Consider the following 27,995-nt stretch of genomic DNA (forward strand, 5'->3'; position numbering starts at 1 on the left):
TCGAACCATGCACCGGTCAGAGTCGGTGCATGGTGCTCTCGATCGAGTTGACTCAAAAAGTGTCAAGGAGTATAATTGTCGGATATATGAGATAATATTTTACTCGAGACTGATATCGTGTTTTTTAGTATCATTCTCCCCCTAGACCATAATATATAACTGCCAAAAGTTCGGACACCTTGCAACCTCTAGTCCGATTTTTCGGACACTCCTTGAGCCAACTCGATCGAGAGCACCATGCACTGACTCTGACCAGTGCATGGTAAGACTTGCTGAGCGCCATTTTTGTTTTGAACAGAGCATCCTTGCTGCCCCACAAAGTGGCGCTACTGCAAATCCCCGCTCATCATCGTTTCTGCCTGGTTCGTGGCTACAGCAGTTTCGGTCTCAGCTTAGTAAGCCATGTCAAGACAATCCAGCAGCTGATTTGTTTCTTCGTGCACGACGCTGCGAGTAGGCCACGTTTTTCGTTTGTGCGACTGGTGTCGGCTGACGGCGTGGTGATGTTTGCTTTGTGTGCTGTGTCGAGGTTGCGGTGATGCAGTGTGGCATACGGAAACATCGCGTCAAGTGTCAAACGGTGCCGACAGTGCCTGCGCAGACTGCGCTGGGGAATGCTGGCAAGCGGGTGCCGGGAGTGCCTAGGATTTGTCGCCTTCCGATGTGCTTCCTACTGACACTGAAAATGTTCTGCCGAGACCTGTGCAGTGGTTGCATTGCGATTCCGGACATCGTCTCATTTGACAGTTTCACAGGTGCTTACACTGCTGTACTGACATGCACAACTCGACGACGGCGAGATCATTTGTCAGGTTTCTGCTGCACTGCCAGACGATGACTCTGAGTCGGAAGATGACACACCATGTGCTACACTGCCGTCGCATTCGGAGCGTGTGCAAGCAGTGACTGTGTTTTCAGCCGCCTATAGTGACCGTACGACCCTCTCTGAGATTCAGGCTTATCTGACTGCGTGTAAATGGGACAGCGTGCAACGGCACATTCACGATTTCTTCAAACCTACTCCCGAGCCCGAATAAGTGCGTGGAAATAAAAGATTTTTTTTCTTAATCTGCTTTTTCGGACACCTGTTTATTCGGACATTTCCGCAGTCCCCGTGAGGTCCGAATAAACGGTCGGCGACTGTACCTCAATTAACCTATTTATAACAAACCTACCAGAGCACAAAGTTACTGGTGGTGTATTGGCGTCAAGCATTAATAACCACTTACCTATTTTTCTGTTGGCAAAAGTGCTTAATCGAGACCGCACGACACTTCCACAAACCAAGAAAATTCAAGATATTTGCGAAAAAACATTGCAGAACTTTTGCAGTCACCTTATAAAAATAAAATGGGATGCCGTATACATGTCTCACACCTCTGACGATGCATATGACGAATTCTTGCGCCTATTTCTTGATGCGTATAGGAAGTCATTTCGATATATCATATACAAGAAAAGTAAAAAAGTGTGCAAGCCTTGGATAAATAAGGAATGCCTTAAAATGATTAAAAAGAAAGATAAGCTTTTTAACAGGTTCCTCCAAACGCCTAACACTGATGACTGGGACATATTTCGGACACACAGAGATAAAACTAATGCCTTATTACAGAATACAAAGTGAAACCATCTCTACAGTTACTTCGATATCGTGAGAAAACAGAAATTGGACTTAACGTGGAGTAAAATTAATGAGCTACTAAATCGGGTACCAAAAAATGCAGAGGTTGGTGAAATAAAGCTGAACAATCAACTTAAACAAGGAGCTGAATTAGCGGAAGAATTTAATCACAACTTCATAAATCTAGTCACTAGCTCTCATTTTCCGGAGGCAGTAAATGGGATCTCGAGAAATTCTACCAGCATATATATGAATCCCACAACTGAGAGTGAAATAAATAGTAACGTGTACAAATCTCTTAAGAACAGCTTAACGTGTGATATCGACAACATTCAAATCAAGCCAGTAAAGTACGTTCTTGACATCATACTGACACAGCTTACACATATTTATAATCTAGCTCTCTCGAAAGGTGTTTTTCCAAAGAAAATGTAAATAGCAAAAGTTATTACGATATTCAAGGGCAGAAAAAAAAAAAAACTTATCAAATTACAGGCCGATATCCATACTACCCGTGTTCTCCAAAGGTTTAGAAAAAATAATGTACAATAGAATAATTGGGTTTGCCAACAAATACAATTTGATTAGCCCCACCCAATTTGGATTCAGAAAAGGCAGGTCTACAGAACTTACGCATTATGTACAATTTTATTCCAGATTTCCGAATTATTATTTTTTTTTTTGCAGTGTTACAATTGTATAAAGCATCGATGAATTTATTGTCATGAATGCCTTAGGGAATTATCATAGTTCAATGTGTAAATTTTTTGTATTTTCATGCTCTCACTGTATGCCATGTAAACGGGGGCTCGAAGCTTCTCAAGTGGATAGATCCCCCTTTTTTTCGAGCCCTCGTCTTCCAGAAAAGAACAGATTTTAGAATGGAATAAAGTTTTTTGATTGATTGATTTATTAATTGATTTAATTACCTTTGTTTTGTACCCTAATTGTGGCTTTTGGTTCCTTTGCCTGCCATCTATTTCATTGTCCGATTTCGCTACTGCTGTTTTTTTTCTTTGCTTTGCCTGCGATGTATTTTATTGTGTTCACTACTGCTGTCTGCTGATTCAATTAATTTTTCAACATTCTCTACCATAGGAGGTCCCAATTCAGTCTCTAACTATGGGACCTCCTTCTGTATACACAAATTTTTGTAATTCATTTAATGTTTATATAAAACCACTTCTGACTCTGACCTTTGTCTTCTGCATATCAATTGTCAACCCCAATCTTATACTTTCTTTGTTAAGGTCCTCAATCATTTATTGTAATTTGTTCCCAGTGTTGCTGAACAAAGCAATGTCACCTGCAAACCGAAGGTTGCCGAGATATTCGCCATTGATCCTCACTCCTACGCCTTCCCAGTTTAATAGCTTGAATACTTCTTCCAAGCATGCAGTGAATAGCATTGGAGAGATTGTGTCTCCTTGCCTGACCCCCTTCCCTTCTTGGTAGGTAACTTTGTACTTTTCTTGTGGAGAACCAACGCAGCAGTGAAATCTTTGTAGATATTTCCTGAGATATTCACACATGCCTCCTGCACTCCTTGATTATGTAATGCCCCTACAACTGCTGGTATCTCTACTGAATCAAATGCCTTTTCATAATCTATGAAAGCCATATAGAGGGGTTGATTGTACTCTGCAGATTTCTCGACTACCTGATTGATGACATGGATGTGATCCATTGTAGAATATCCCTTCCTGAAGCCAGCCTGTTCTCTTGTTCGACTTAAATCATCTGTTGCCCTTATTCTATTGGAAATTATCTTGGTGAACATTTTATACAATACTGAAAGTAAGCTAATGGGCCTATAATTTTTCAATTCTTTAACGTCTTCCTTCTTGTGGATTAGTATAATGTTGGCATGCTCCCAGTTCTCTGAAGCCATGAGGCATTGAGTATAAAGGGCCACAAGCTTTTCAAGCATCATATCTCCTACATCTTTGATTAAATCAACTGTTATTCCATCTTCTCCTGCTGCTTTTCTCCGGGTCATGTCTTGCAAGGCCCACCTAACTTCCTTGTTAGCTGTAGAAGGAGCCGCTGTACCCTGTTCATTACTACATCAAATGAAGGTAGCATGGCTGCTCTGGGTACTGTATAGGTCAGTATAGAATTCGTCCACTGCTTTTACTAAATCTTCTAAATTGCTGACGATATTACCCAGCTTATCTTTCAGTGTATACATCGTGGCTTGTCCAATGCCACGTTTTCTTTTCACTGATTTGAAGCTGCATCCATTTCTTACTGCTTCCTCAGTCTTTCTCACGTTATAATTTCGAATATCCCTTACTTTCTCCTTGTTGATCAGTTCTGACAATTCCGCGAGTTCTATCTCATCTCTTGAGTTGGACACTTTCATGCTTTGTCACTTCTTTATTAGGTCCTTTTGTTACTTGGCAGGGCTTACCTACTGGTTGCCTTGGTGCCTTACCTCCCACTTCCATTGTTGCTTGTGAAATCAGCCTAGTTACGGTTTCATTCATTATCTCTAGGTCATCTTCTTCTCTCTGTTCCAAAGCTGCATATTTGTTTGCAAGCACCAGCCTGAATTGGTCTTTTACCTTCAATGCTTCTAGGTTAGCCCATTTCTTTTTGACAAATTTTACTCTTTCTTTCTCAATATTGAGAGAAATCCTAGACTTCACTAACTTATGATCACTGCAATTTACCCTACCCAACACTTCTACATCCTGCACTATGCTGGGATAGGCAGAGAGTATGAAATCTATTTCATTTCTTGTTCTTCCGTTAGGGCTTTTCCAGGTCCACTTCCTGCTGCAACACTTCCTGAAGAAGGTATTCATTACTCAGGGCTTATTCCTTTCCACGAATTCTACCGACATCTCTCCTCTAGTGTTCCTAGAATCAATGCCGTAGTTGCCAACTGCTTGTTCACCAGCCTGCTTTTCCCCCACTTTTGCACTGAAGTCACCCATGACTACAGTATGAGTTTGCACTTTTCTCATCGCTAATTCAACATCTTCATAAAACTGTTCTATTTCTTAATCATGGTGACTGGAGGTTGGAGCGTAGGCTTATACTACCTTTATTTTATACCTCCTATGCAGCTTTAGTAAGACTCCTGCTACCCTCGCATTAATGCTGTTGAATTCATCAATGTTGCCCACTATGCCCTTGTGGATTAGAAATCCTTAAGGGGACAGGGTAGGTCCTATTCTTGCCATGCATTTTAGGCTATGTTCATGACCCTTTTTCTCATGATCTGCTGGGGTTAGAACATTAACCTTGGTGGCATTGTAATCTCCAATGTTAGGTAGTGTTACTGAACCAGGATTATATTTTTTTAGGGATCAGTTTTTTTGTTTTCTTTTTTTTTTTACTGGACCCACCAAATTTTAGAGCCAAAATCTGCAGTAAATAGCCTGTAAACAAAAATCCCCTATAAGAATATTTTTAATCCTGGTTCAGTAGACTGTCTGTAATGTTTGCTCAATATCTGGAAAATATCTCCCTTGCGCTTGTAGTTTCTGAAAAAAAGGGTCAAATGCAGCAAAATTTGGTGTTTTGAGATAATTGGCTTTGAAGTGGAAGAAAGAGCTTTATTACAATATAGGACTATAGAAACAAATTCTGGCGCATTTCTTCAATAGCCACCAGCCTGGTAGTCCCCTCCATCACCAACACTTCTTTTCTGTGCTAGCTGCCTTGTTTTCCGGGCCTCCTTAGTGACCAGTCGTGTAGCCCTCTCTGCAAAGTACACTCGCCGCCGGTCAGCTTCGCGCAACCACTGGACTGTGAATCGTCCTGTAGAAACTCCGAATGACCTCAAAATGTCGGCTTGAGCAATGCTGCGGTCATTAAAAGCTAGCACAGCATCCATTGTCGCCATTTTCAGCGTCTTGAGGCCAAGAAAACCATTCTTCGGAGCGCGCTCCCATACAATGTTGTTGAACACCTTCTGAGTTCTGAGTTTTTCCATGGAGACATTTCTGGAGCACCTCAGGGTTTGAGAGCTGCTGAAACACCGGCGTTCCGCTTCAAGCGTTCCGCCGAGCGCGAAAGCTTCGGTGCAGACGCGAACGTGGTGGCCGCGGCGCCCACTCCTGGATTGTGTTGCAGACAATTGGCGTCATTGGAGATCAAACTTATGCCGGTTTACGTGGAAGAGACGTTTTTTAAAGCACTTCTTTGGCTTCGTCATTGCATTACCGCTAAATAACCAGCACCAAACTATAAGCAAATTCGACTGTCCACGAAAACACACCGAAGCATGAGCAAAACGCCGCGCGTTGCGAGTAATTCAGCTGCGTCTTAGGATTCGTTTGGCTAAGTGAAATATGCTAGCTAGATTTTCACTGTTGCCAGATGAGTGACAGCCATTCCGCTAAGCGTGACAAAAATAGGCGGTGAAAAAAATTTTTTTTTTCAGTTTAGGAGAGGCACAGATCCCGAGCATGTGTCAAAGGGGGCGTGGCTGGATGCTGCCTAGGTTTCGAAAAATGTCGATTTTGAGATAAATATTTCGCGTGCGCGCAAATGAAACACTGGGCCATGTTAAGGAAAGAATAGAGATTTTAAATTACACAAAAACCAAAAATCGATTTTTTTGGAAACTTTGCCTACCCTGTTCCCTTAAGTCCTCTGTAGCAGAGAACGTGGCTGTTAGTAACCTCACTAAAGCCAAAATTATCCCATGCAGTGCCTGTTAATTCTTGACAGGGTTCGTACAGGTCTTGGAGAAAGAAATTCAAGGACATTCAAGGACTTTCAATGCCCTGTCAAAGCTATTTAAAGGGTCATCATACCTTGCTGGTGAAGCAGCGCACTGACACGGACACAGTGAAGACAAACAGGAAAAGACGACACTGTGTCCGTGTCAGTGCGCTGCTTCACCAGCAAGGTATGATGATCACTCACCAACTAGCCCAACTTTCCACTTTACTGTATTTAAAGGGTGCACAACGGCATCACATGTAGCAATTTTTTACTATCACAATCTTTTCAAAACACTACAGCTAAACTTAAAGATAAAGTGGGTAAAATTGGCACTTTACTTAGTTATATTGAAATTGGACCTTTTGTGCACATAAGTACAGTCGCCGATGTATTTTTCTTGCATGAAAGAGGCCGAAAAACTTTTTGCAGCATCGCGCAACTGGAAAAATAAACGAATTTCATGATGAGAAAGGCATATTTTTTCATTTGTAACAGTCCGCGACCAAAGATACACTTTCATGCCATGTCGATGAATACTTTACATCGACGATACGAAGCGAAGCCTGAGAAGCTTTCACATACACTCTGCCGCCACGACTGATTGCGTCGCCTACGGTGGGATGACTTTGCACCTACCATAGATTAACTTCACAGATAAAGCGTGGCTGCATGAAGAAGGAAAAACAAGCTGCTGCACCTGCTTTTGTGCCGTGTGCCCAATGCGGCAGAATTTCGCTGCATCGCCAGCCTCGCACACCTTTCTCTCGTCTCCCTTTCACTCTTTGAAACACAAGTCCAACAGCACCAACAGAGAAGGGATGGAAGGGAAACAGGATAGAGCTCAAGAGGGTGTGACTGCGACGAAGTCGTGCTGTGCAGGATCAAGAAATTCAAGGGTTTTCAAGGGACAAAAAGATTTCTAGAACATTCAAGGGCCTTGAAAATATACTTGTCAATTTCAAGGGTTTGCAAGGATTTCAAGGACCTGTGCGCACTCTGCTTAAAGAGTCCTGCTAAGCTAGCTTCACTCGAGAGAGCTCGTGTTGAACGTTGCCAGATTTCTTCGCTGCAACAATGATGATTATCAATGGGTTTTAATGGTGCAAGGGCCAGTTCTCGCCAAAGAGCACCAAGCACATGGTGGAAAGAGTTAACAATGGTACATGAGGTCAAGGGTGTAACATGGCTGTAAAGGGGCCTAACATAAGTCACTCCATAAATGCATAAAATATATATGTACTAAAACATGACAATGACACATAGGATGTGCCACAACTATAAAATATTTGTTGCGAAGTGATCATAAAAAATTAAATATGTAAGCTGCACTAATGCCTCACCTGCGCTCTTAAGCGCAAAGGCCGGGAAGCACGTGCTCTAAATACTACTATCACAGCAACAGCCTCTGACAAGAGATTGCTCGGGTGTATAGCATGTGCAAGGGAGAATCAGAACGTCTTTGCCCCTATTTTTTGATTAGCCAAAAATGTACATACAAGTAATTACAAACATACATACTATTCTATGTACCTTATACTATTTTTCAACATAGTCCCCGCACCAGTCCAGACATTTTTACCATCGCAGCACTAAATTTGAGATGCCCCTGTGGTAGAATTCATCCGGCTGACCATGGAACAACCGTTGGACTGCTGCCTCGGCTTCATCGTTGCACGTGAATCGCTGTCCTGCCAGAAACTTCTTCAGCGGACTGAAAACGTGGAAATCACTAGGGGCGAGGTCCGGAGTGTATGGTGCATGGCCAAGACTCTCCCAGTGAAATCACCGGAGCTCGTCAGCGGTTCTGATTGCCACATGTGGCCTCGCATTGTAGTGGAGGATAACCGCATTGTCCACATCAAGAATCCCTCAGCATTTTCGCCTGATGGCAGAGCAGACGTGACAGTGTGGAACAATAAGTGTTGGCATTGATGGTTGCACCTTGTGGCATGAAATCCAGCAGGAGCGGCCCTCAGCGATCCCAGAAGACTGTTAACATCACTTTCCCAACAGAGAGCACCGAACTGAATTTTATGTCACAGGCGAACCCGGATTTTTCCACACCATCCTCTGCTGATTCGATTCCGGCAGAAAATGCAGTGCCCATATTTCGTTTCCAGTAACAATGTGGCCCAGGAAGCTTTCACTCTCCTTGGCATACTGTTGCAGATGATTTAGTGAAGCAATCATTCACTTGCCTTTCATCATGTCATCCAACTGCTTAGGCACCCACCGACATGAAACCTTCTGGTACTCTAAGGACCCATGAACAATGTCGTAAACACTCTCATACGAAATGCCACACTCCCAGAAAATGTCCTTGAGGTGCACACACCGTTCCGCTTTCCCCGTTGCATCCACGTGGCAAATGTCGTCAGTCAGCAACGCACGCGGACTCCCTGAATGCTCATTGTCATGCAAGTCTTCGCAGCCTTTTGCAAACCTCACAACACCACCACCTCACACTTCTCAAAGCGAGACATCTTTCCCCATACGTAGTCTGTATTTCCCTGTGGATTTGGAAGGGTGTTCCGTTTCTTGCTCCATAGAAAATGAATCGCACTTCACTGCTCGTACGCTGTGGACATGTGAAGCACAGCTGCAATCTTCAATAACTGACAGCAGTGCTGCGCCGCAGAGCTACCGGCAGATAAGGTTGGGCTGGTCCAAGAATGATGCACCGCTGAGAATGGATATGTTGACTTCGCATTTATAACTGTGTTTGGCAAAAAAAAAGGGGGGGGGGGCAATGACTTTCTCATTCGCCCTCGTAATACACCGACATCACTTAAAAAACCTAAGACTAATTTACTATCAAAGATCAGGTCCTTGCCTAGGAACATTGCTGGATGTAGCAGCACTTGTTGGCGGTGTGGTAAACAAGTTTTTTTTTTCTTTTTCTGTGAGCCTCTAATGCACGACATACCAGCAACACATGGAGGACAGTCAACGTCTTGCCACATTTACCACAGATAGGCAGCTCATCACCAGTCGGCAAGTACGAGTGTGTGCCATATGTATGGCCAATTCTAAGTTGACAGATGACCTCACTTCGTCGTATTTTTTATATGGGTGGCCAATTCCCCAACTGTAGTTTAATGACATGCAGTTAGATGCTTAATTGTCTTACAAACGTTGTCAATAGCTCCTAAGATTTTTCCATAAGATAAGTTTCCATAAGTTTCAAGTATTTGGCAAGGACAGCTGCATAGAAGTTGGTGGAATTTGTAGCTACTGATGTGGTAGTTTCATCTGCGAGCATATTGCCCTCAATACCTTTATGGCCAGGTACCCAGCATATTGTGATATGCTGGTTAGAGATATACACTGTACACAAAAGAGAATAAAGATGATTAAGTGCAGGATATTTACATTTAGTGAATGACATTATGAATTTTACGACATTTAAGGAGTCAGTAAATATAATAGCTTATTGTATCTGTTTATTTCATGTATTTGACAGCCGACAATATCGCATACGCCTCAGCCATGAACATACTCATTTCCGGATGCAGACCATCTGATTCAAATAAGGATGAACCATGTGCTGCATAAGACAACCTGGCATGCTTGGCAATATATGGCCCCTATTAATGTCCCTGCTGAAGGTATCGCTCAACTCACTGCTAACCTTAAGATTTCTACAAGTGCTAGTGTTGGCAACATTAACTCTAAAATATTAAAAAGCACTGCATCTATCTTCTGTCAAATTCTGTGCCTCAGTTTCCAGCACCACTATCACCTGGCTTGTTTCCTACAGACTGGAAAATTGCCATCATCCCTGTGCTTAAAAACGGAAACAGAAATTCACCTGAAAACTACCATCCAATTTCACTAACACACATTTGCTGTAAATTACTGGAACACATATCATTTCTCACATTTACTGCCACCTCGAACATAATTCTTTCTTTTTTCCTGAACAGCACGGCTTCCGAAAAGGATTTTCTGGTGACACTGAACCGCTAGAATTCATGACCAACTTGCATTTTAACACAGACGCAAACCTACAAACTTACTGCATCTTTTTAGATTTTCCTAAAGCTTTTGACTGCGTTGCACATACCCGTTTGTTTGAGACATTATCTGCTCATTGCCTACATCCTTTTACACTGTCATGGCATCATAACTTTCTTTCTGCCAACAATTTGCAACAGTTAAAGGGGCCCTGAAATGATTTCGACAATTTTATACAAACGTACAGAGTTGTACTTCATCATCATCATTTTACTTCTTCGTTCTGTGATATAACTTCAGGTATACCTCAAGGCAGCATTCTTGGCCCTTTATTGTTTCTTATATACCGTCGAACCCATTTATAACTAACTTTATTGTTCTGACAAAGTGATCGTTATAACCACAGTTCATTATATAGGGACTCACCCTTAAAAACACTAAAAATTTAACTACACTGAAGCTGCTATCAGCAGTTACAATTCGGCAGCACTTTGGTCCAAAAACCAGATTTTCAGTGTCAATTTTGATCCCAGTGCGTTCCCACATCTAGAATGCCGCATCTAATGCAAACTTGCATTAGAAACATCCATCTAAAGAGTAAAATGCGGGGTCGTACATTTCAAAACTGCAATTGCAGCCACCATATTTCATTAGAGATTTTGTGATATATTTTACCACCAGTGGGGCATGACTGGGATTCTGCACAAGAGAGCGAAGCATTCCTAGTTGACCAGGAGTGTAAACTACGGAAACTACTGCGGCATTCTGCGAAGGTGTTGGCATGCACATCAGCAACACAAGAGCGGTAAAATTACGCTACCTATGTCACTTCGGCCAAAAAAGATGTTCAAAAGTCAGGACTTCACCGCAAACTGTCATCAGCAATCGGCAATGCCCAAACGAAGCGCCGCCTAACAGTGATCTTCAGATAATGACGCAGTAACCTGGAGCCTCTACGACATTGCGTGGCTGCAGCACGTGGTGCAGAGTTCTCGTCGACTCGGGCCGCTTCGATAGGAACAGCCGTTGTCCCCAGGATGGATGGACATATATTGTCGTTCCAAATCGTTGAAACAGGCTGTGGGGATGCGCGACTCTCACGCGTCCCCTGATACGTTGTTTTCCCGCATAGATCCCGTCTCCTGTAGTCCGGCTTCGCCGCGGGCTCCAGGCGGTCGGTGTGGTTGAAGCGCAGTACGAGAGATGGCGCGAGTGCTGCGCTGCTAACGCCGCCTCACGGCGGGGTTACTTGGGCACGGAAAGGAGAAGGCGCTTCCTCTTTGGCTTGGAGTCGGCAAGTGGCGCGGACGTCCTGCGCGTGCGCCGATCCATGCTTCTGCGAGACCATCTTGCGAGGCCTCGTTTGAACGCGCCACCGTTCGCGTGACCGTACGCGCGAACGACCAGGCGTTGGTGTCCAGCATGGGCGAACATATTCACTCGTTATCCGGTCGTGGTGAGTCGGACTTCTAGATTTGTCGCGCGCCCATCGGCATGTTTTGCGGATAGCAACTCAGCTAGCAGGCATTGATCTATGAAAGGTGCAATAAATGCCCTTGTGATTGTCTGCACTAGTGTGTTGTCGTTCCTTTGCCCAAGAGTACGGGGGTGAGAACCCCACAAGGCATACATGTCATATGCAATGTATTACTTGTACTTCGATAATAAAACTTGAATCTTGAAAAATCTTGGCATCCATAATGAAAAAGAACAAAACCCTTCATACAGAGAAGCAAAACACATGCTGCGTAACAATGTATTGGTTTCTGTTTCTCAGCTCTTTCCTTTAAGTTTGAAACTCCAGAAAGCCTTCAGTATTTTGCATCAAGACATAACCACCGTCCTCCTTGCACAGTTCCACTGTTACCAGGTCGTAGAGAAGCCAGGACTTCATTCCTGCGGCTTCTGAATATGTGCAGTCATTTGTAAGCAAAAACTCGAAGGGTGCAGTCCCAAAACAAAATCCACAAACCTGAGGTCACACGATTTGCTATGCTCGAACTCCTCATGAATATAGCTCAAAGTTGTTATGAGTATCCTGCCATTGCAACAACATAAAACACAACACCTTAGCGTCTGCTATGGTACTTATACAAAACATTAGAATGAAAAAAAAAATTTTGACTTCACATGGAGATCCTTATACAGTCAAACCTCGATATATCGAACAGCGCGGTGATCGCAAAATAGTTCGATATAGCCAGAATTCGATATATAAAATCACGTAGAAAACGCGTCAAAAACTAGCACAAATCAATCAATGAACCAATCGTGGCGCAATAGATACTCACATGAAGCTTCAAACAAAGTATTTATTTAGTTCGCTGAAAGTACTGAAGCAGCGTAGCCTGCTTCATATTGGCAACCACGTGCTTGACCACGGCGTCCTCAACATAGTCCAAACGGTCCACAAGAGACAGTCCAGTGCCTTCTATTGCGCCGCAGTAGCGGCGTACAACGACCAAAGCAGCTACAGCCTCAGTTGCAGTCGGGAGCGGGGCAACATCAGCGCTTGCTGGATCAACCTCGGCAGCGTCTTCGTTTGGCCGCTCAGCAGTCACTTCTGCCGCGATCTCCACGTCTGTTAACTCCGCCACTGTTCCGGTGCTGTCGTCACCGCCAACGAAGTCCGCAATGCACGTGATGTGTGGCTCAGCACCGACAAAGCGCTCCAACTGGCTCCACGGCCGCCTCGATCACGCGCGCACGGCGGGGGCAAGCCTCGCCGTGCGCGCGTGATCGAGGCGGCTTGCCCCGCCGTGCGCGCATAGGTGCGCGCGTGATCGAGGCGGCCGTGCTGGCTCCAAGCCACCGCGTGTGTACGCCGCTATGTTCAAATGGCGCCCTCGGCGCAACCGATGTGGGCAGCTGTCGTACGCAGCAGTCTGCAACGCCAATCGCGCCGCCGCTATCTTCGAGAGTGTTGCGGGAAAGCTCGCCTCATGTCAACAGAGCGCACTTGGTCTGGGGCGGCGGAGTTCGATATACCCATTTTACATCCGGCCCCGTTCGAAATAAAGAATTAAAAATGCATGCGATTTTCCATGTGATATAGAAATTGTTCGATATATGCAATAATTCGATATATCCGTGTTCGATATATCGAGGTTTGACTGTATACCCTTCAGCTGCATTACGCAATCCAGCCACCTGCATAGAAAATGTAGCTCAGACTGGTTAGACTTCTACTTTCGAACAAGATAGCTCTACTCTTTGCCTGATATTGCAAAAGGCTAATACTTCTCTCGTGTAGATTGAGTGACTCTAAAATAAGATACCGTACCTTTTGTCTGTTCTAAATTTAGAAGAACAACTTTCCTGTTGCTTTGCATCACTGGGAGCAGCCAGGCAAAACAGCTCCTACTTGCGTTTATGGTCGAATTTGTCCAAAATACACGGTGAGAAATGAAATTCTCTATAATTCTCCAGACGTTTACTGATCTGCTACCACCACAAAGCTGTCTTGTCCATGACATATTGGCACACTGCAGGCACCACCGTTGTCTGCTGCATTAACTCGCTTTTCACGCAAGTGACATGTCACAGTGAGAGCAGACCATCTTGGCGACGGTCACCACTCGCAAGAGTAGACACTGCATGATTGCAAAGCCAGCAACAGTGAAAAATAAAAAATAAAATTCTCGGATTTTACACGCCAAAACCACGATATGATTATGAGGCACACCACAGTGGGGATTAATTTTGACCACCTGGGGTTCTTTAATGTGCCCCTAATGCATGGCACACTGGCGTTATTACATTTCACTTCATCGAAATGCGGCCGCCAGAACCAGGCTGTGATCTTGCGACTTTGGGCATAGCAGAGCAGCACAAAAGCCACTATGCCAGTGCGACAGGTAAAGCCGGCAGCATTAACCATGGTAGCACGGTGAACAGAAATTCAAGAGGGACATTTTTAATACCAAGTCATTTCGGAACTACTTCTAACAGGGAGCAAGTTGCTAGGCAACAGTACTTGCTGGGCTACAGAGAGTTGAAAAATTGGCATGTTTTTCAAACATACAGACACCAGACACGGTGTAAATATACGGCATCGGCCATTTGGGACTTGTTCGCGGCGCCGCATATTTACGTCTGACTGTCAAACGGTTAAAAAAAAAACAAATATACCAGTGGATTTACCAATCGACACTGCCCTCAAGTGCAAATGAGCTTTTCCTTTCATGTTTAAGCAGCATGCCACAGAATTGACACTTGCTATGAATGCGCTCACTCGCACAAAGTGATTCAATGTGCCTGCCTGACTGCGGTGAATCTGCAACATGACCCCACCTCTAATCCCTCCTTTTGAATGCTTCCAGTTCTCTTTCACACGCACCCCTGGTGGGAGAATATATTGTCATGAGCCAGCAGTGAGAAAGAAATTACGATTGGAATGCACACCATGGAAGATGGGGGGGGGGGGGGGGGGGTTCTGAGAAAGAATACGTTCAGACTGATGAGGCAGGCTTGTCCATCTTGTCCAGCTAGCTGTCTTGCCAATGCAGTGTATATCTTCAAGTGTCATTTTGTGACAAAACTGGTAGAGGTGCAGGCCAGAATATACAGAAGCACCATCAAGGAAGATAAGGCCCCCTTCATCAAAATGTTTACCCAGTGTTCAAGTTTCCATCTTTCGGTTGTATTCAAGTCATCAAAATGGAGGTAAAGTGCTGCCACTTTGTTCCTCACACAATGTACACACAAAGTCACACGATCAGCAAAGGAGTAATGTTTTCCAACACGCCCACTATACAATTCACCACCAATGTTTAGTGATGTGTGGTTGTTACGACAGTGGTAGCTATGTTTAGCTGCTGTACTTTCTGAGTCAGCCTTGCATATTGTTGAAGAAAATGCTTACAACTTTCACCTATTCTAAACTGACTACAGAGATTTGTCGAACATCTTGCAAGAAAGCAAGGGCTTAAATTCAAAGACATAGGGTAAAACATTAGCTAATGGCTCTGAATAGAAGAGAGCAGTGTGAAGAACTACTAGTGCTACTATGGTGATGTGTTAACGCTTATGAGCTCTGTATAGAAAGAAATAAAATTTTGTTGTAAATCACAAAATGACTTACTCTTCGTTCTTTTCGTTGATGTTAGCATTCTTCCGGAGCAGCAATTCTATAGCCTGTTTGCGCTTGGGAAATGAAGAAACCGCAACCACGTGCTGCAAAGAATAAAGTTAGACAAGTAAGTTACACACTGCAAACTACGAGAGACGTTCTGAAAGCAAGTTTCGTCATTTATTTTCACACAAAAACTTTATTGCCAAAAAAAAAAAAAAATACACCACGGAACCATGAACTACCCACCTTGCACTATTTTCCCACATGGTCGCCACCGAAACTGAGACATCTATCGTAGCGTGCAATCAGTTTGAAGAAACCACTCTGGTAAAACTCGGTGACCTACAATGCAAGGAATTGTCGCACAGCCTGCTCCACCTCAGAACTGTATTGGAAGTGACGTCCCGAAAGTGCAGCTTTCAATGCAGGGAACATCATACCGGATAACAGCATGCACTTTCATTGGCAACCACATTGTCCGCACACATCTGACTGCCATCGTGATTTGTACTCGAATAACCTCGGGCACACCAATCTGCTGCTACTCTTTCTTCTTTGGTGCTCTACACATGCCACTCCTCCTCCGTTGACACTCCTTCGGTCGCTGAACCAGCAACGGGTGTGGAGTTTTATGGCGATTGTTTTACCTGGTGTACCAACTTGTTTAAAAAAAATGACAAAGCTTACTTTTGGAACATCCCTCGTATTAATTACCTACAGGAGCAAATATTGTGCAAATAGTAATTACACTATTTCTTGTAGAGCCCGAAAGCTTGAAAAAAATGGATATTACCTCCTCATTGCATGGCTTCAATCCTGCAGTTGGGATGTATGCTGTAAAGGGACTGATTACATTAATTAGGGGAACATTTGTTAACTAGCTAATACCTACATTCTACACAGCAGTTTATGTAGAACAAGTTCTGCCTTGTAGGCATTTTAAACTTTCAGACTTAGAAGATTCATACCAACAGTGCTAACTAAATATTGTGATTACAATTTCTTATTGCAGTACCTGAAGAAAGACTAATATTAAGGGTGTAATATCAGCCTGCCAATATATTTATACCCTCCAAGCCCCAGATGTGGTAGAGCAAATTTCACTAGTACATATATGCATACACGTCACTGCCCTAAAACAAAACATAGCACCCTTGATGGTAAACACAGAAGATGAAAAGGTGAAAAGGAGCGATTTTGTGCACGCACCACTATACATCCACGCTAAATAAAATTCCCACGGAATGTATCCATAACTGTACAATACACATTTGATTATGTGCTGTGTTCCCATGTGATTTGTCGAAAGTTTAATGGAAAAAGATATTAAAGGCATTCTGGGCTAGATAAATATTGCAATTCTCTCAAATCAGCTAGATTCAATTCTATCACTTCTATCACATTAATTCTATCAATCTGCAATTCTATCACATCAGCAAGAATACAACAATGGGCTACTCGGTTTGTCTTCAACTGCTTCGGATGCACCTCTGCAACTTCTCTTCTATCGAAAGCGAACATAAACCAACTGAAATCGGATTACCAGCTTGAAATTCTTGTTTCAGTTAATTAAAGGGCAGTACTCCATAGACATTTCCGAAACCATAAACCTTTTCTACTGGATATGCTACACGTCAACGGCACGAATCACTCCCTTTCAGACTAAAAAAGATGCTTTTAAATACTCTTTTCCCTAGGACTATATTAAACTGGCACTTGCTTACCAATTATATTTTGCTAAAGCCCATGCTAAACATGTTTGCTGCTCACCTTTAGTAGTGTTTTTCTTGTTTTGTTCTACTGTATTTTTCTTTTTGTTGCAACCTTGCCATTCTCTGAGATCTTCTAACTTTTGTAACCACATGCCAAAATCCCCATTGGGGATTGCAGTATTTATAAATTTAAAAAAAATTAATTGAAGAGGCAGACATTACTTGAAAGGCAAATAGCAGAGTGATATCAGCTATTTATAAATTAAAAAAAAAATTAATTGAAGAGGCAGATATTACCTGAAAGGTAAATAGCAGAGTGGAATTAGCTAGTTAACAAATGTTCCCCTAATTAATGTAATCAGTCCCTTTACAGCACACATCCCAACTGCAGGATTGAAGCCATGCAATGAGGAGGTAATATCCATTTAACAGAAATCCTGTGCTTAGCTCAACTAGGTTCTCAAAACCTACGGCAAAATGCATTCACATTTTTCTGCAGTGCTGGTAAGTGTAACAGCTGGAACCTTGTGCAATTCTGCATAAATACTGAGAACTTGTTTCTTGAAATAAGCCTTAGCTTGTGGGTACACTCGACACTCATGTGTCCTCTGATGTTTTCCCAGCATGGCACTTGTGCCTCCTGTAATCCGGCTTCCAAAGGCTTCGCGAAGCTGCATGTCACATGTGAAGGGAGACAGCCTGGTGGACCATGGCACTGAAGTGTCGCACTTTGCTTCCCTCATTCTAGTTAGCCTCACATGAATTGAGATTACTCCTTCGAATCAAGAAAGTGAGCTTTGTTCAAGTGAACTTAGCATCTGAGTAGCTGTCTATCTTTTGTTATACCTCTGTCACATGAGCAAACTACAGTGCTCTTTGAGCAAGTGCACTTAGCACACTGAGTGTCGTTTTGGCGGCGCACTGCTAGACAAGAAAGAAAAGTGTTCTTTCAAATTGGTGGTGATGAAGATTGTGAGTCATAAGGAAATGCGGATATTTTTTAACTTAAAAATGCACGTACAAAAACAGTTTGTTATTCTTAGAAACAGCACTTACAATAAACTTAAGTGTAAGTGAAATAATTCATCACAACCTCAACAGCAAGATTAATCAACACCAGCCAAGACATGACAACAAGACTAGAACACTACCAGTCCAAATGATGCGTTCCACCAAACAACTGCGCGGCTCTTACCCGGCGTGGCCGTAAACAGCTTGAGCGCAAGTTCCTAGTTTTTTGCTGCGTGTTCTTTTTTTTTTTTTTTCGTTGTTGCACATCTTACTACCTTGTAACATTCGCAATTTAAGGTAAAACGGCATTAGACATTACTCCTGATATTACTTTCAATATTACTTATTTTTCACTCATTGCTAATGAGGCTACGAAGTGTGTTCACCAAACAGACTTGCCGTCGAGTGAGCTCTGCGGTACGTGTCACCAAGCACTCCTGTGTGGCAGCCTCAGAATGACACTAGCAATGAAGTGCACTTCCTCAAAGTGCACTCAAGTTTGCCCATGTGACAGGGATATTAGTCGAACTGGACATCGCACCCCATGGGTGATGTGCATGCAGATTTCCTGCTTCTTGCACTACTTTAGTGACTGTTGAGTGCACTGAGTGTACAAAGCGTGAGTGGAGTCACCCTTGGTTTGCTGTCACCTGCACATTGTCTGCGCTGCTGCCCCAGACTACGATCACATCAGGCAATAGAGGTGGCTGTGGCCAGATGGACACGACGACTTCAGCGGCCGCCTGTGTCCAGCTCGCAACCCTCAGCGACAGCGAAAAGCACCAACAGTCACCAACAGCTACTGCGGCTCTCGCCAGCAGGGTTGGTCGGTGCAAGCGATGCTTGCTCGTGCCGACTAGTATGTCGCCATTTCCGGGATCCTGGCCTGGAGTCATGCCGTCAAGTCTGCAGAGCTGCTGCTGTGACCAACAGACGACAGCGGTGTACCCCAGAGAAGTTGTCGGCATGCATGATGGACAGGGTGTGGACATTTCCTCGGTGCGGCCACTGTCGCATGTACTACATCTTGTTTACGAAGCACGCATTGATGTTGGACAGTGTGATCACTAGAGTATGTAGTGATTTAACCCTTTGAAGGTTTTTGCCGTACATGTACGGCGGCGGTTTTCTGTCCCGCAAGGTCTTTGCCGTACGTGTACGGTTTCGACCCTCCGTTTGAAATTTCGCGCCATAATGACGATGCGTGCTCACTGGGAGGTGCTGCCACCTCTTAGGACTTGCAAGAAGCGTTTGAAATTTCTGCTACCTTCTTGCAGAGATAAACAGAACTGATTTCTAGCTTCAGCACGTCGCGCAGACTGTGGCAACAGCCCTTTTGCGTTTTCGGTTTCGCCGCATGATCGCAACGGAGGTGCGTGAAACGTGATCTTTCTCTTTGTCGACACTTTCTTGCAGGGGTTGCGGAAGTTGATTTCTATCTTAATTGGCACTGCTCTTAGCTTGGTTATCACCGCCATTTACAAGGTATTTTCGCTCTCTGTGGCAACGCGCTTTCGCGGTTTCGGTTCCGCTGCGTGATCGCAACGGAAGCGTGCGAAATGTGATTTTTCTCTTTGTCGGCACTCTCTTGCAGGGGCGGCAGAAGTTGATTTCTATCTTGATTGGCGCTGCTCTTAGCTTGTTTATCACCGGCATTCACGAGGTATTCTCGCTCTCTGCGGCAACGCGCTTACGCGAGAGGGTGCCTCATACCTATGCCCAAGGCAGCTGCACGCAGAGATGTCATGTGTGTACCAACACAACTCGTCACTCCAAGAGGAGAACAGACATGCGTATTAGGTGTGCAGAATGCGATAAGGCGCTGTGCGTAGACCCGTGTTTCAAGGAGTACCACACTCTGAAATACTATTGAACATTTTGCAGTTCTGAGTGATGCCGACACCAAAATACTGTTTCTAATTTTTTTTTACTATTTATTCCCGACTTTATACATTTTGTACATTCAAGATCCGCAATAAAGTAATTTGACCACCTGAGAAAGTTCTTTTCAAAATAATTCGACCCTCAAAGAGTTAAGCTTGTGGAGATGTGGGGACGCTTGAGTCTCACATGTCCCCTGATGTTGTTTTCCCCATATGGCTCCTGTGTTCCTGTAATCCGGCTTCTCTGCGCAGTGAACCATCGGCGGTGGGCAGTGTGGTTACAGATTAGCATGAGAGGTGGCACGTGTTGCGCTGCTAACGCCACCCGATGGGGGGATTACTCGAGCACAAAAGGGAGTAGGCCGTCCCTTTTCGGCCTGGGGTTGGCGCACGACGCGTACGTTTCGTGCGTGCGCCGATCCACACTTCGCGGGGCCGTCCCGAGAAAAGCTTTGGAGCGGGGCGCCGAGATGGACAAACACGATCGTACGAACTCCCTACCGTTCGAGTGACCGTACACACAAACAATTAGACATTGGTGTCCAGCATCGGGGCAAACATATTCGCTCACTATTCAGTCGTGGTGAGTCGGACTTCCTCAATTTGTCTCACGCCCATATTCAGCTAGCAGGCATTAGTGTATGAAAGGGGAAATAAATGCCCTTTTGATTGTTTGCACAACTGTGTTTTCATTCCATTGCCCCAAGAGCACGTTTGTGAGCCAAGCTAGAGACTTTAATGCCAGAAACCAAGTGTGGGGATACCAACTCTTGGTGTTTTTTGCACCTGCTATAATTATTCCCACTTCCCCACGGTACTGCTGCATTCTCCATATACACTAGTGAATTCAGAAAGGGAGGGGGTCCCAGGCCCTACCTGAGATACACTCATATACTTCAGTGTCGGACATTGTTGAACATGTTTTTTTTTGCCTGCTCGAATATCCGAAGCAGGTGCATGTCGGTGTAGGCGTGCTGCAATACATGCAATAAACGACAATTTGGAGAATTTGGAGAAGCATTTAGCAGCATTTCTTCAGAGCAGGCACAGTTTGGCACAATTGGCACAGCACTTCCATCACTGTACAGGGGAAACCTCTGCATAAATGGCTTACAAGCCATCCTTGCTTCAGCTGCATTGCTGCCTTTGTACCAGTGCCTTTCTGATGAGCTCCTCAGCCATTGTCAAGGGAAAAGAAATTTTAAGTAGTGCCAAAAGCCTTCATTCAGTCATCTGGTCACTGCTACAAAAAAGGGGAATATGCGTCATTGAATGCAATAGAGACATTATGTGAGCGATGCTAAGGGGTAAGCCTCCCGCTTCACCAGACAGCATCGACAAGACAGTATGCAAATACAAAGCTGGGACCCACTGTGCTTTCGTGGAATATTGTGCGACACTTGCTCTGTAATCTGGCCGAAGTGCTCTTCAAAGAGCAGCAGAAAAGAATGGCTTGGGGAAAAAAGGTAAGCAATACACTTCAGACTAAATGCAAAACACTCCAGATGCCCTGCATTCAATAGAACATGAATGACTACAATCCTGGCGCCTTTTGATAAAGTAAAATCTAAGGCACAACATTGAAAGCCATTTTTTCAAAACTGTTTTTCTTGCCTACTGCACAGCTTGTTCCGCTGACTTCGTCACGACTGCTACATCTTTTTAAATTCTCTCTCTCTCTCTTCTTTTACTATAGTCCTTGAAGCACGGTTCCCATCATGATATTCTTGCTTTTCCAGCATGACTTTTTTTTTGATGATTAAACTAGTTCACAGTCTAGGTGCCTATTATACAATCACCTCATAAAAAAATGAAAACTAAAGAAAATTACGTTGTAAATTAAAAATAAAAAAAATGTCTTAACCTCAACCATTCACTTGGGTACGCACAGTGCTTAGAACAAGTCTTATATCCTATTTTGTAAGTTATTCAGGCTTGGAACAAGCCCAAAATTAGAAAAACATTTGTAAATAACAAAGTTGAGGTTTGACTTTAAAATTTTATAACACCTGTGGGGATGCGAGACTCTCACGCGTCCCCTGATACGTTGTTTTTCCGCATAGCTCCTGTCTCCCGTAATCCGGCTTCGCTGCGTGGCCTGAGACCCGCGGCGGTCGGTGTGGTTGAAGCGCAGTACGAGAGATGACGCGAGTGTTGCGCTGCTAACGCCGCCTCACAGCGGGGTTACTTGGGCGCAGAAAGGGGAAGGCCGATGGTTGCGATGGCGCAGGGATGGCTGTGGGTCGGCGAACGCCGCGGACGTCTCGCGCGCGCACCCATCCATGCTTCTGCGAGACTGCCTCCTTGGAACGTGCCACCGTTCGCGTGACCGTATGCACGAACGACCAGGCGTTGGGATCCAGCATGGGGCGAACATATTTGCTCGTTATCCGGTCGCGGTGAGTCGGACTTTTAGATTTGTCGCGCGCCCATTGGCATGTTTTGTGGATAGCAACTCGGCTAGCAGGCATTGATCTATGAAAGGTGCAATAAATGCCCTTGTGATTGTTTGCACTACTGTGTTGTCGTTCCTTTGTCCCAAGAACACAGATGAGAAGCCCACACACTACAGCAACATTATCAATAATTCTGCCCATTTCTATCAAATCCATGAGAAAATAAGGAAGTTGAGTTCGGAAGCCACGACCCCCCAAAAGGGTCCCTCACCAGGCCCCATAGCAAATTTTGGTTATGCCGCAAAAATTTTTTCAAGTCGGCTCATTAATAGCCGGGATAAAAATATTTCAGTGCCACGAACCCATGATTTCAGCAGGCGGGCTCCACTGCATAGTGGGACTCCCTCTCCACTTGCCCCGTCTTGCCTTCGCAAGCGAAATTCCTTCCCTGCGTTCTCCCATGCCAAACCTTGAGGATCGCGTGACACGGAAGTCACATGCCCAGCCTTCACTTTTTTTTTCTTCTCTCTTTTTTTTTTTCGGCAACGCTCATTTCCGCTGATGGCGTTACGCGTGAGCTGTTATCATTTCGCGCAGCGCACAATTTTGCGCGCTGTGCACAAGGACACATGACTAGCGGTATAATTCAGTGCCACACGAATACCGAGGCAGAACAAGTGGATCGCCGGGCATGATCATGCGCTGGAACACGGTAGAAAATGGCATAGTTTCGGTACCTGTGCATGTGACCGCACGACCATGGGAACAAGCAGACGAAGCGGAAGTACCATCGCTCTTGCTTCGGTCCAAGGTGAAGCAAAAAACACACAGACATTCCGTTTGGGTGTTTTATTATTTATCTAAGCTTCAATTCACGTGTCACCACAAACGATGTCACACTGCGAACTTGAGTACATAGGTGCAGGGACGCGAGTACATAAACCTCCGGCTTGGAGCGCGGCGGCGGCGAGGAGAAAAAAAAAAAAAACAGCGTTCGGTTCCGCGGCGTGTAGCAATGTAATACTTTGCAGACACGATCGTTATCACGCAATGTATGCTCTGCACTTGTCAGCTCAAAATAGCCAGACCTGGTAAGGGGCCTTTAAAGGCCAACTGCAAAGAAATTTCACTTGAGCTAAATTGCCTATAAATGCTAAGCATATACAGTCAACGACTGAATTTTCGGACGCCCAAATTTTCGGACATGCCTGATATTTCGGACGTCTTCGCAGCACCGCCACAAGCCCCATAGAATCAATGTATAAGGACATCTGAAGTTTCGGACGCTCAAACCCCCCGCCGTCCAATTTTCCGGACTTTTTGAGGGACGGAAGGTCTTTTGGCTTCTCGCGCAGCGCCCTTGAGAAGGAAATCCACTTGCAGCCGAAGCATATCACCACTTTGAACCACAACTGGCCGAATCTAGTCGTCACACACCGATTTGGTCTGGCCACGCTGGCTATGTTCATCGCCGCATTTCCGCCTCCGGCGAGTTTCCGGAGCGGCGCCATTTTGTTTGTTTGTTTGCGCAGGCCACATTTTGGCTAGCGTGGTGTGTGGTTGTCTGTTGTGTCAAGTGTGCTCTGCGACGCTAGGCCTAGGTGCTTCGACGCTCGTCAGCGAACTCCACTGTTCGCAACTTGAGGATTTCGCTTGCTTTCGAAGGTGCCCACTCCGTCTTCGTAGTCCTCGCCGATGGCATCGAAGCGCGGAAAGCAGTACCGTCGGACGACGTGATCAACGACCTCCGCTCTGCTGGGGTTTCCATACCCACGAAAATAACTTTTGAACAGTTTGTTGACGCTGACAACAAGCTCGACTTCCGCGCAGAACTGACTGACGAGGAAATAGTCCGTCGGGTTGTGGGGGATTCAGAAGACTCCGATGTTGAAAATGAGGAGCCAATGCCTGCGCCACCTACAAGCGCCGAATTGACGCGAGCACTGTTGACTCTTTCATCGGTGTACAGTGCTGACATGACCCTTGCTCAGATCGAGGCGAATTGATCGCATGCAACCAGAACGCCGTCAAAACAACAATCAACAAGTTCTTCAAGCCCCTGCAGCAATAACACCGGCTGCCCGACGATGCACATGTACATAATAAACCGGCAGTCGGCTGCATACAGAGTTTTTGAACGCCTCTTTTTATAGCCACTTCACTGATGCTGTGGCAGGGTTTCGGAAGCCTGTTACTTCGCCCTTTACCTCTAGATCTGAGAAAAAAATAAAAAGGGTGCGTTTTTTTGCACGCATTCATTTTTTCGGACTGCCTGAATTTTCGGACGTTTTTATGTTCCCTAGAGGGTCCGAAAAATCGGTCGTTGACTGTACTATCAATGTAATCTTGGCAAAGCTACAGGGCTGGTGATTGTCTAACTGTCGTATTAGCAGCTTTCAAATAGTGCTAAGCAGACGACGCATGCACCTGGATAGCAAGTGGTAGTGATGTGGATATGGCTAATGTCCCAGAACTGTACACGACTGCTAATCTCTCAGTTGCTCCCAGGCACGTCGTCCACACAACATTTGCAAGTTGATGGGTGTCTCTTTCGGCGTGCTTTCTTGTTGCGCACTTGATTTCGGCTGTTGCAAACATGCCGACGCATTGTGTGGCCATCAGGTGCTCAAACATATACTCGAACACGAGCGATGGCTGTGCAGTACACAACACTACATAGAGGAAGGTCGAACACATCTTTCCTGTCCCAGCTTTCAGGACAGAAGAGTGCATCCCACCGCTGCAAGCAAGGGCGATGCAGACCAGCCAACATGCATAAAGCCTGTAAACTCCAGTTGGCAAAGCTGCACAAGCTACGTTTCAAGAGCACAGTCCTTTGCAAGGTTTACTTGCCAAACAATTTCTCAGGAATATAAGTACTATAAGCCATGATGATTCATGAAAAGCAAAGGTAAGTTGTACTGAAGGGAAATATTCTTGAGCCATCATTTCTGGTGGTGCATCATCTTCGACCCATGACGCGAATTGTCTCTACATCAGATGCATCGAAGTACGCCAACAAAACCCTTTCTGACACAATGCCAGAAATGCTGCCAGCAGGAACCTCATGCTACATTTGTCTCTAACGGGAATGCGACGCGGTGGCCATTGTGTAGATGCAGTGGCAAGCAATGCCGGAATGCACCGCCGCCAAACTTACACAAACTTTACACACTCACTTCAGTGAACCCGAACTGTATGTAGACCAGATATTTTTATAGCCTCATAGCGCAAGTGTCAGCCCTGTTAATAGTCTTGACACCAGGTGCTGCCTTCTGGTGAGGGCTGCTAGAGACAGGAGAAAATGCACTGCAGTGCGTGTTCTTGCGATGCATATTTGCATGTTGTTCTGTTTTTAAACGCACTTTTGGCACATCTGGTGGGCTGTTTGATTTAGACGTGTTCTTACCGCGTCTTCCGAGCGAGATGTACAAAAGCTACACGTCCAAGCGGCACTGTACCACCGTTGGCTGCACCAACAACCAGTGAAAGGAGGAAGCTGCTCAAGCAAAAGCCCTACGAAGTTCATAGACACACAAGGAGCTTGTGTTTGTATAGAATGTATTCGCTGCACAAGTTTCTTGAGGAGCCTGAGAAGAATAGTGGCCTTGAATAGAAAAGATTTCATGCCCAGCAAGCTTGCTTGGGTGGGTATTCATTTTGTTGTAATGCATGTGATAATGTGCGTCTTGCCTTTCCGCACAAGAGGCCTGCGACAACAGCGTAACAGTGCCATTTATGACCTCTCAGCATTATTATTTTTGGTCTGTACGGTTCACTTTCTGTATTAAAAGCCCACGGAGGTCAACCCATGTCTTAAAACTGCATATTGTGTACGAAGGAAAGGGAAGCAGAAAGCGTTTGGGTGCACATGTAGATTTCGTAACTTGCACCAGAGATTGTTTCATTACTCCAACTAAACAATACTGCACGGAATAGGCTGTTTTCATGTCGTGTTTTTCGTGCACATGAATGAACCACATTCCAGTGCTCGTGACTGCAAAAAAATCAGCATGACTGAATGTGTGGTGTTTAGCGGCGCAAGAACCAGGTATGGCCAAAGAGCGCCACGCCAGTGTTAATGAGTTTGCAGTGGAATCATGACTTCTATGAAGTTGATGTGATGTGGCTGTAAAGGGGCCCTTAAAGATAGTCACTATAAGGTGCGTAAAATCTATGTGTAGTAAAATAATGGCATTGACAAATGACGGGTAATATGAGCATTAAGATGCATTGCAAAAGAATGATACGCTATATAAAATATGTCAGATGCTAAAATTGGCTTTAGCACTACTGCCTCACCAGAGTCCTTAAACCACAAGGGCCTAGAGGCATATCTATACGAAACAACTATCACAGCGGCATCCTCTGAAGAGAGGAAGCGCTACGAATGTATGGGGCTAATAACATGTAACACGACATCTTTCAAGAAACCTGGGTCTGTGTTGGTGTCACAGAGTGGTTCTGGGCCGAGGAACATTACAGGATGAAGAGGGGATGTTGCCGGTGTGCGAGGGGAAAATGTTTCTTTCTCTTAGATTCGGCTTCCCGACACTCCAGGAGGACGTGGAGGACCGTCAGCCTCTCCCTGCATCTACCACAGGTTGGCGGTTCATATCCAGTGAGTAAAAAACTATAGGCGCCAAATGTGTGTCCTATTCTGAGATGACAGAATATCTGTTCGGTGTGATTTTGTTGCAGAGGGCCAGAAACCTAACCGTGGCTTTATTACGTGCAGCTTATTATTTGTTTCCATGTCCCACAAGCGTTGCCAGTGATTTCGCAGTTTCCTTCGTAAGACAGGCCTCAGATCTGTGCCAGGGACTGCAGCGGTAGGATCAACAGCATGCGATGTAATTGACATGGCCATCTGGTCTGCCAAAACATTACCCTCGATGCCCCTGTGGCCAGGCACACAGCATATAATAACATGCTGGTTAGATATATACACTTTACACAGGACGGAATAGAGTTCATTAAATACTGGATTTTTGTGCTTACAGAATGACATCAAGACCTTCATGACCCTTAGGGAGTCTGTACATATAACTGATTTTTGGAGTTTTGATTTCCTTATATGCTTCACAGCCGACAATAGTGCGTAGGCCTCAGCCGTAAAAATACTTGTTTCCACATGCAGTACATCGGATTCCAAGAAGGATGGACTGATGGCTGCATAGGACACCCCGTCATGTGACTTCGATGCGTCTGTGTAGCACTTCATGCAAGAATGCTTGTACTAGAGTTCCAGGAAATGCATTCGTATTTCAATCTCTGGAGCATGCTTTGTAACGTGTAGAAAAGATATAGTATCACATTGTATTAGCTGCCACTTTTGCCACTATTAGCTAGAGGCATTAAGCGATCTTTGAGGAGTGGGACATCCATTTCAACGCTAAGCTCTCTCACACGCAGTGAAAAGGGCTGTCTTACAAAGCGACGATTACGAAAGAGTGTAGCACACGTCATATCATTAATGGTATTGGAACATGGAATTTGATGATTAGAGTGAACTTTCAGAAAATATGTTAGGCTGATGTATACTCTCTGCAGATGGAGTGCCCATTCATTTGATTCTACATATAAACTTTCAATTGGACTTGTTCTGAAAGCACCAGAGGCCAGTCGGATCCCTAGATGGTGGACGGGATCTAGCAT

The 27,995-nt window shown here is 44.7% G+C and overlaps 1 protein-coding gene across 2 annotated transcripts in view; it reads right to left on the minus strand.

The window, feature by feature from the left end:
- The window catches only part of Tnks (tankyrase), a 357,580-nt gene that overhangs the window by 210,966 nt on the left and 118,619 nt on the right, over positions 1–27,995 (minus strand). For both annotated transcript variants that reach the window (XM_050193320.2, XM_055061240.1), the window contains exon 8: positions 15,345–15,436. In XM_050193320.2, coding sequence (XP_050049277.1) covers positions 15,345–15,436 — 92 coding nt within the window. The remainder of the gene's footprint in view (positions 1–15,344; positions 15,437–27,995) is intronic.

The sequence above is a fragment of the Dermacentor andersoni genome, chromosome 1 (genome assembly GCF_023375885.2).
Source record: "Dermacentor andersoni chromosome 1, qqDerAnde1_hic_scaffold, whole genome shotgun sequence".
NCBI classification, from domain to species: domain Eukaryota; kingdom Metazoa; phylum Arthropoda; class Arachnida; order Ixodida; family Ixodidae; genus Dermacentor; species Dermacentor andersoni.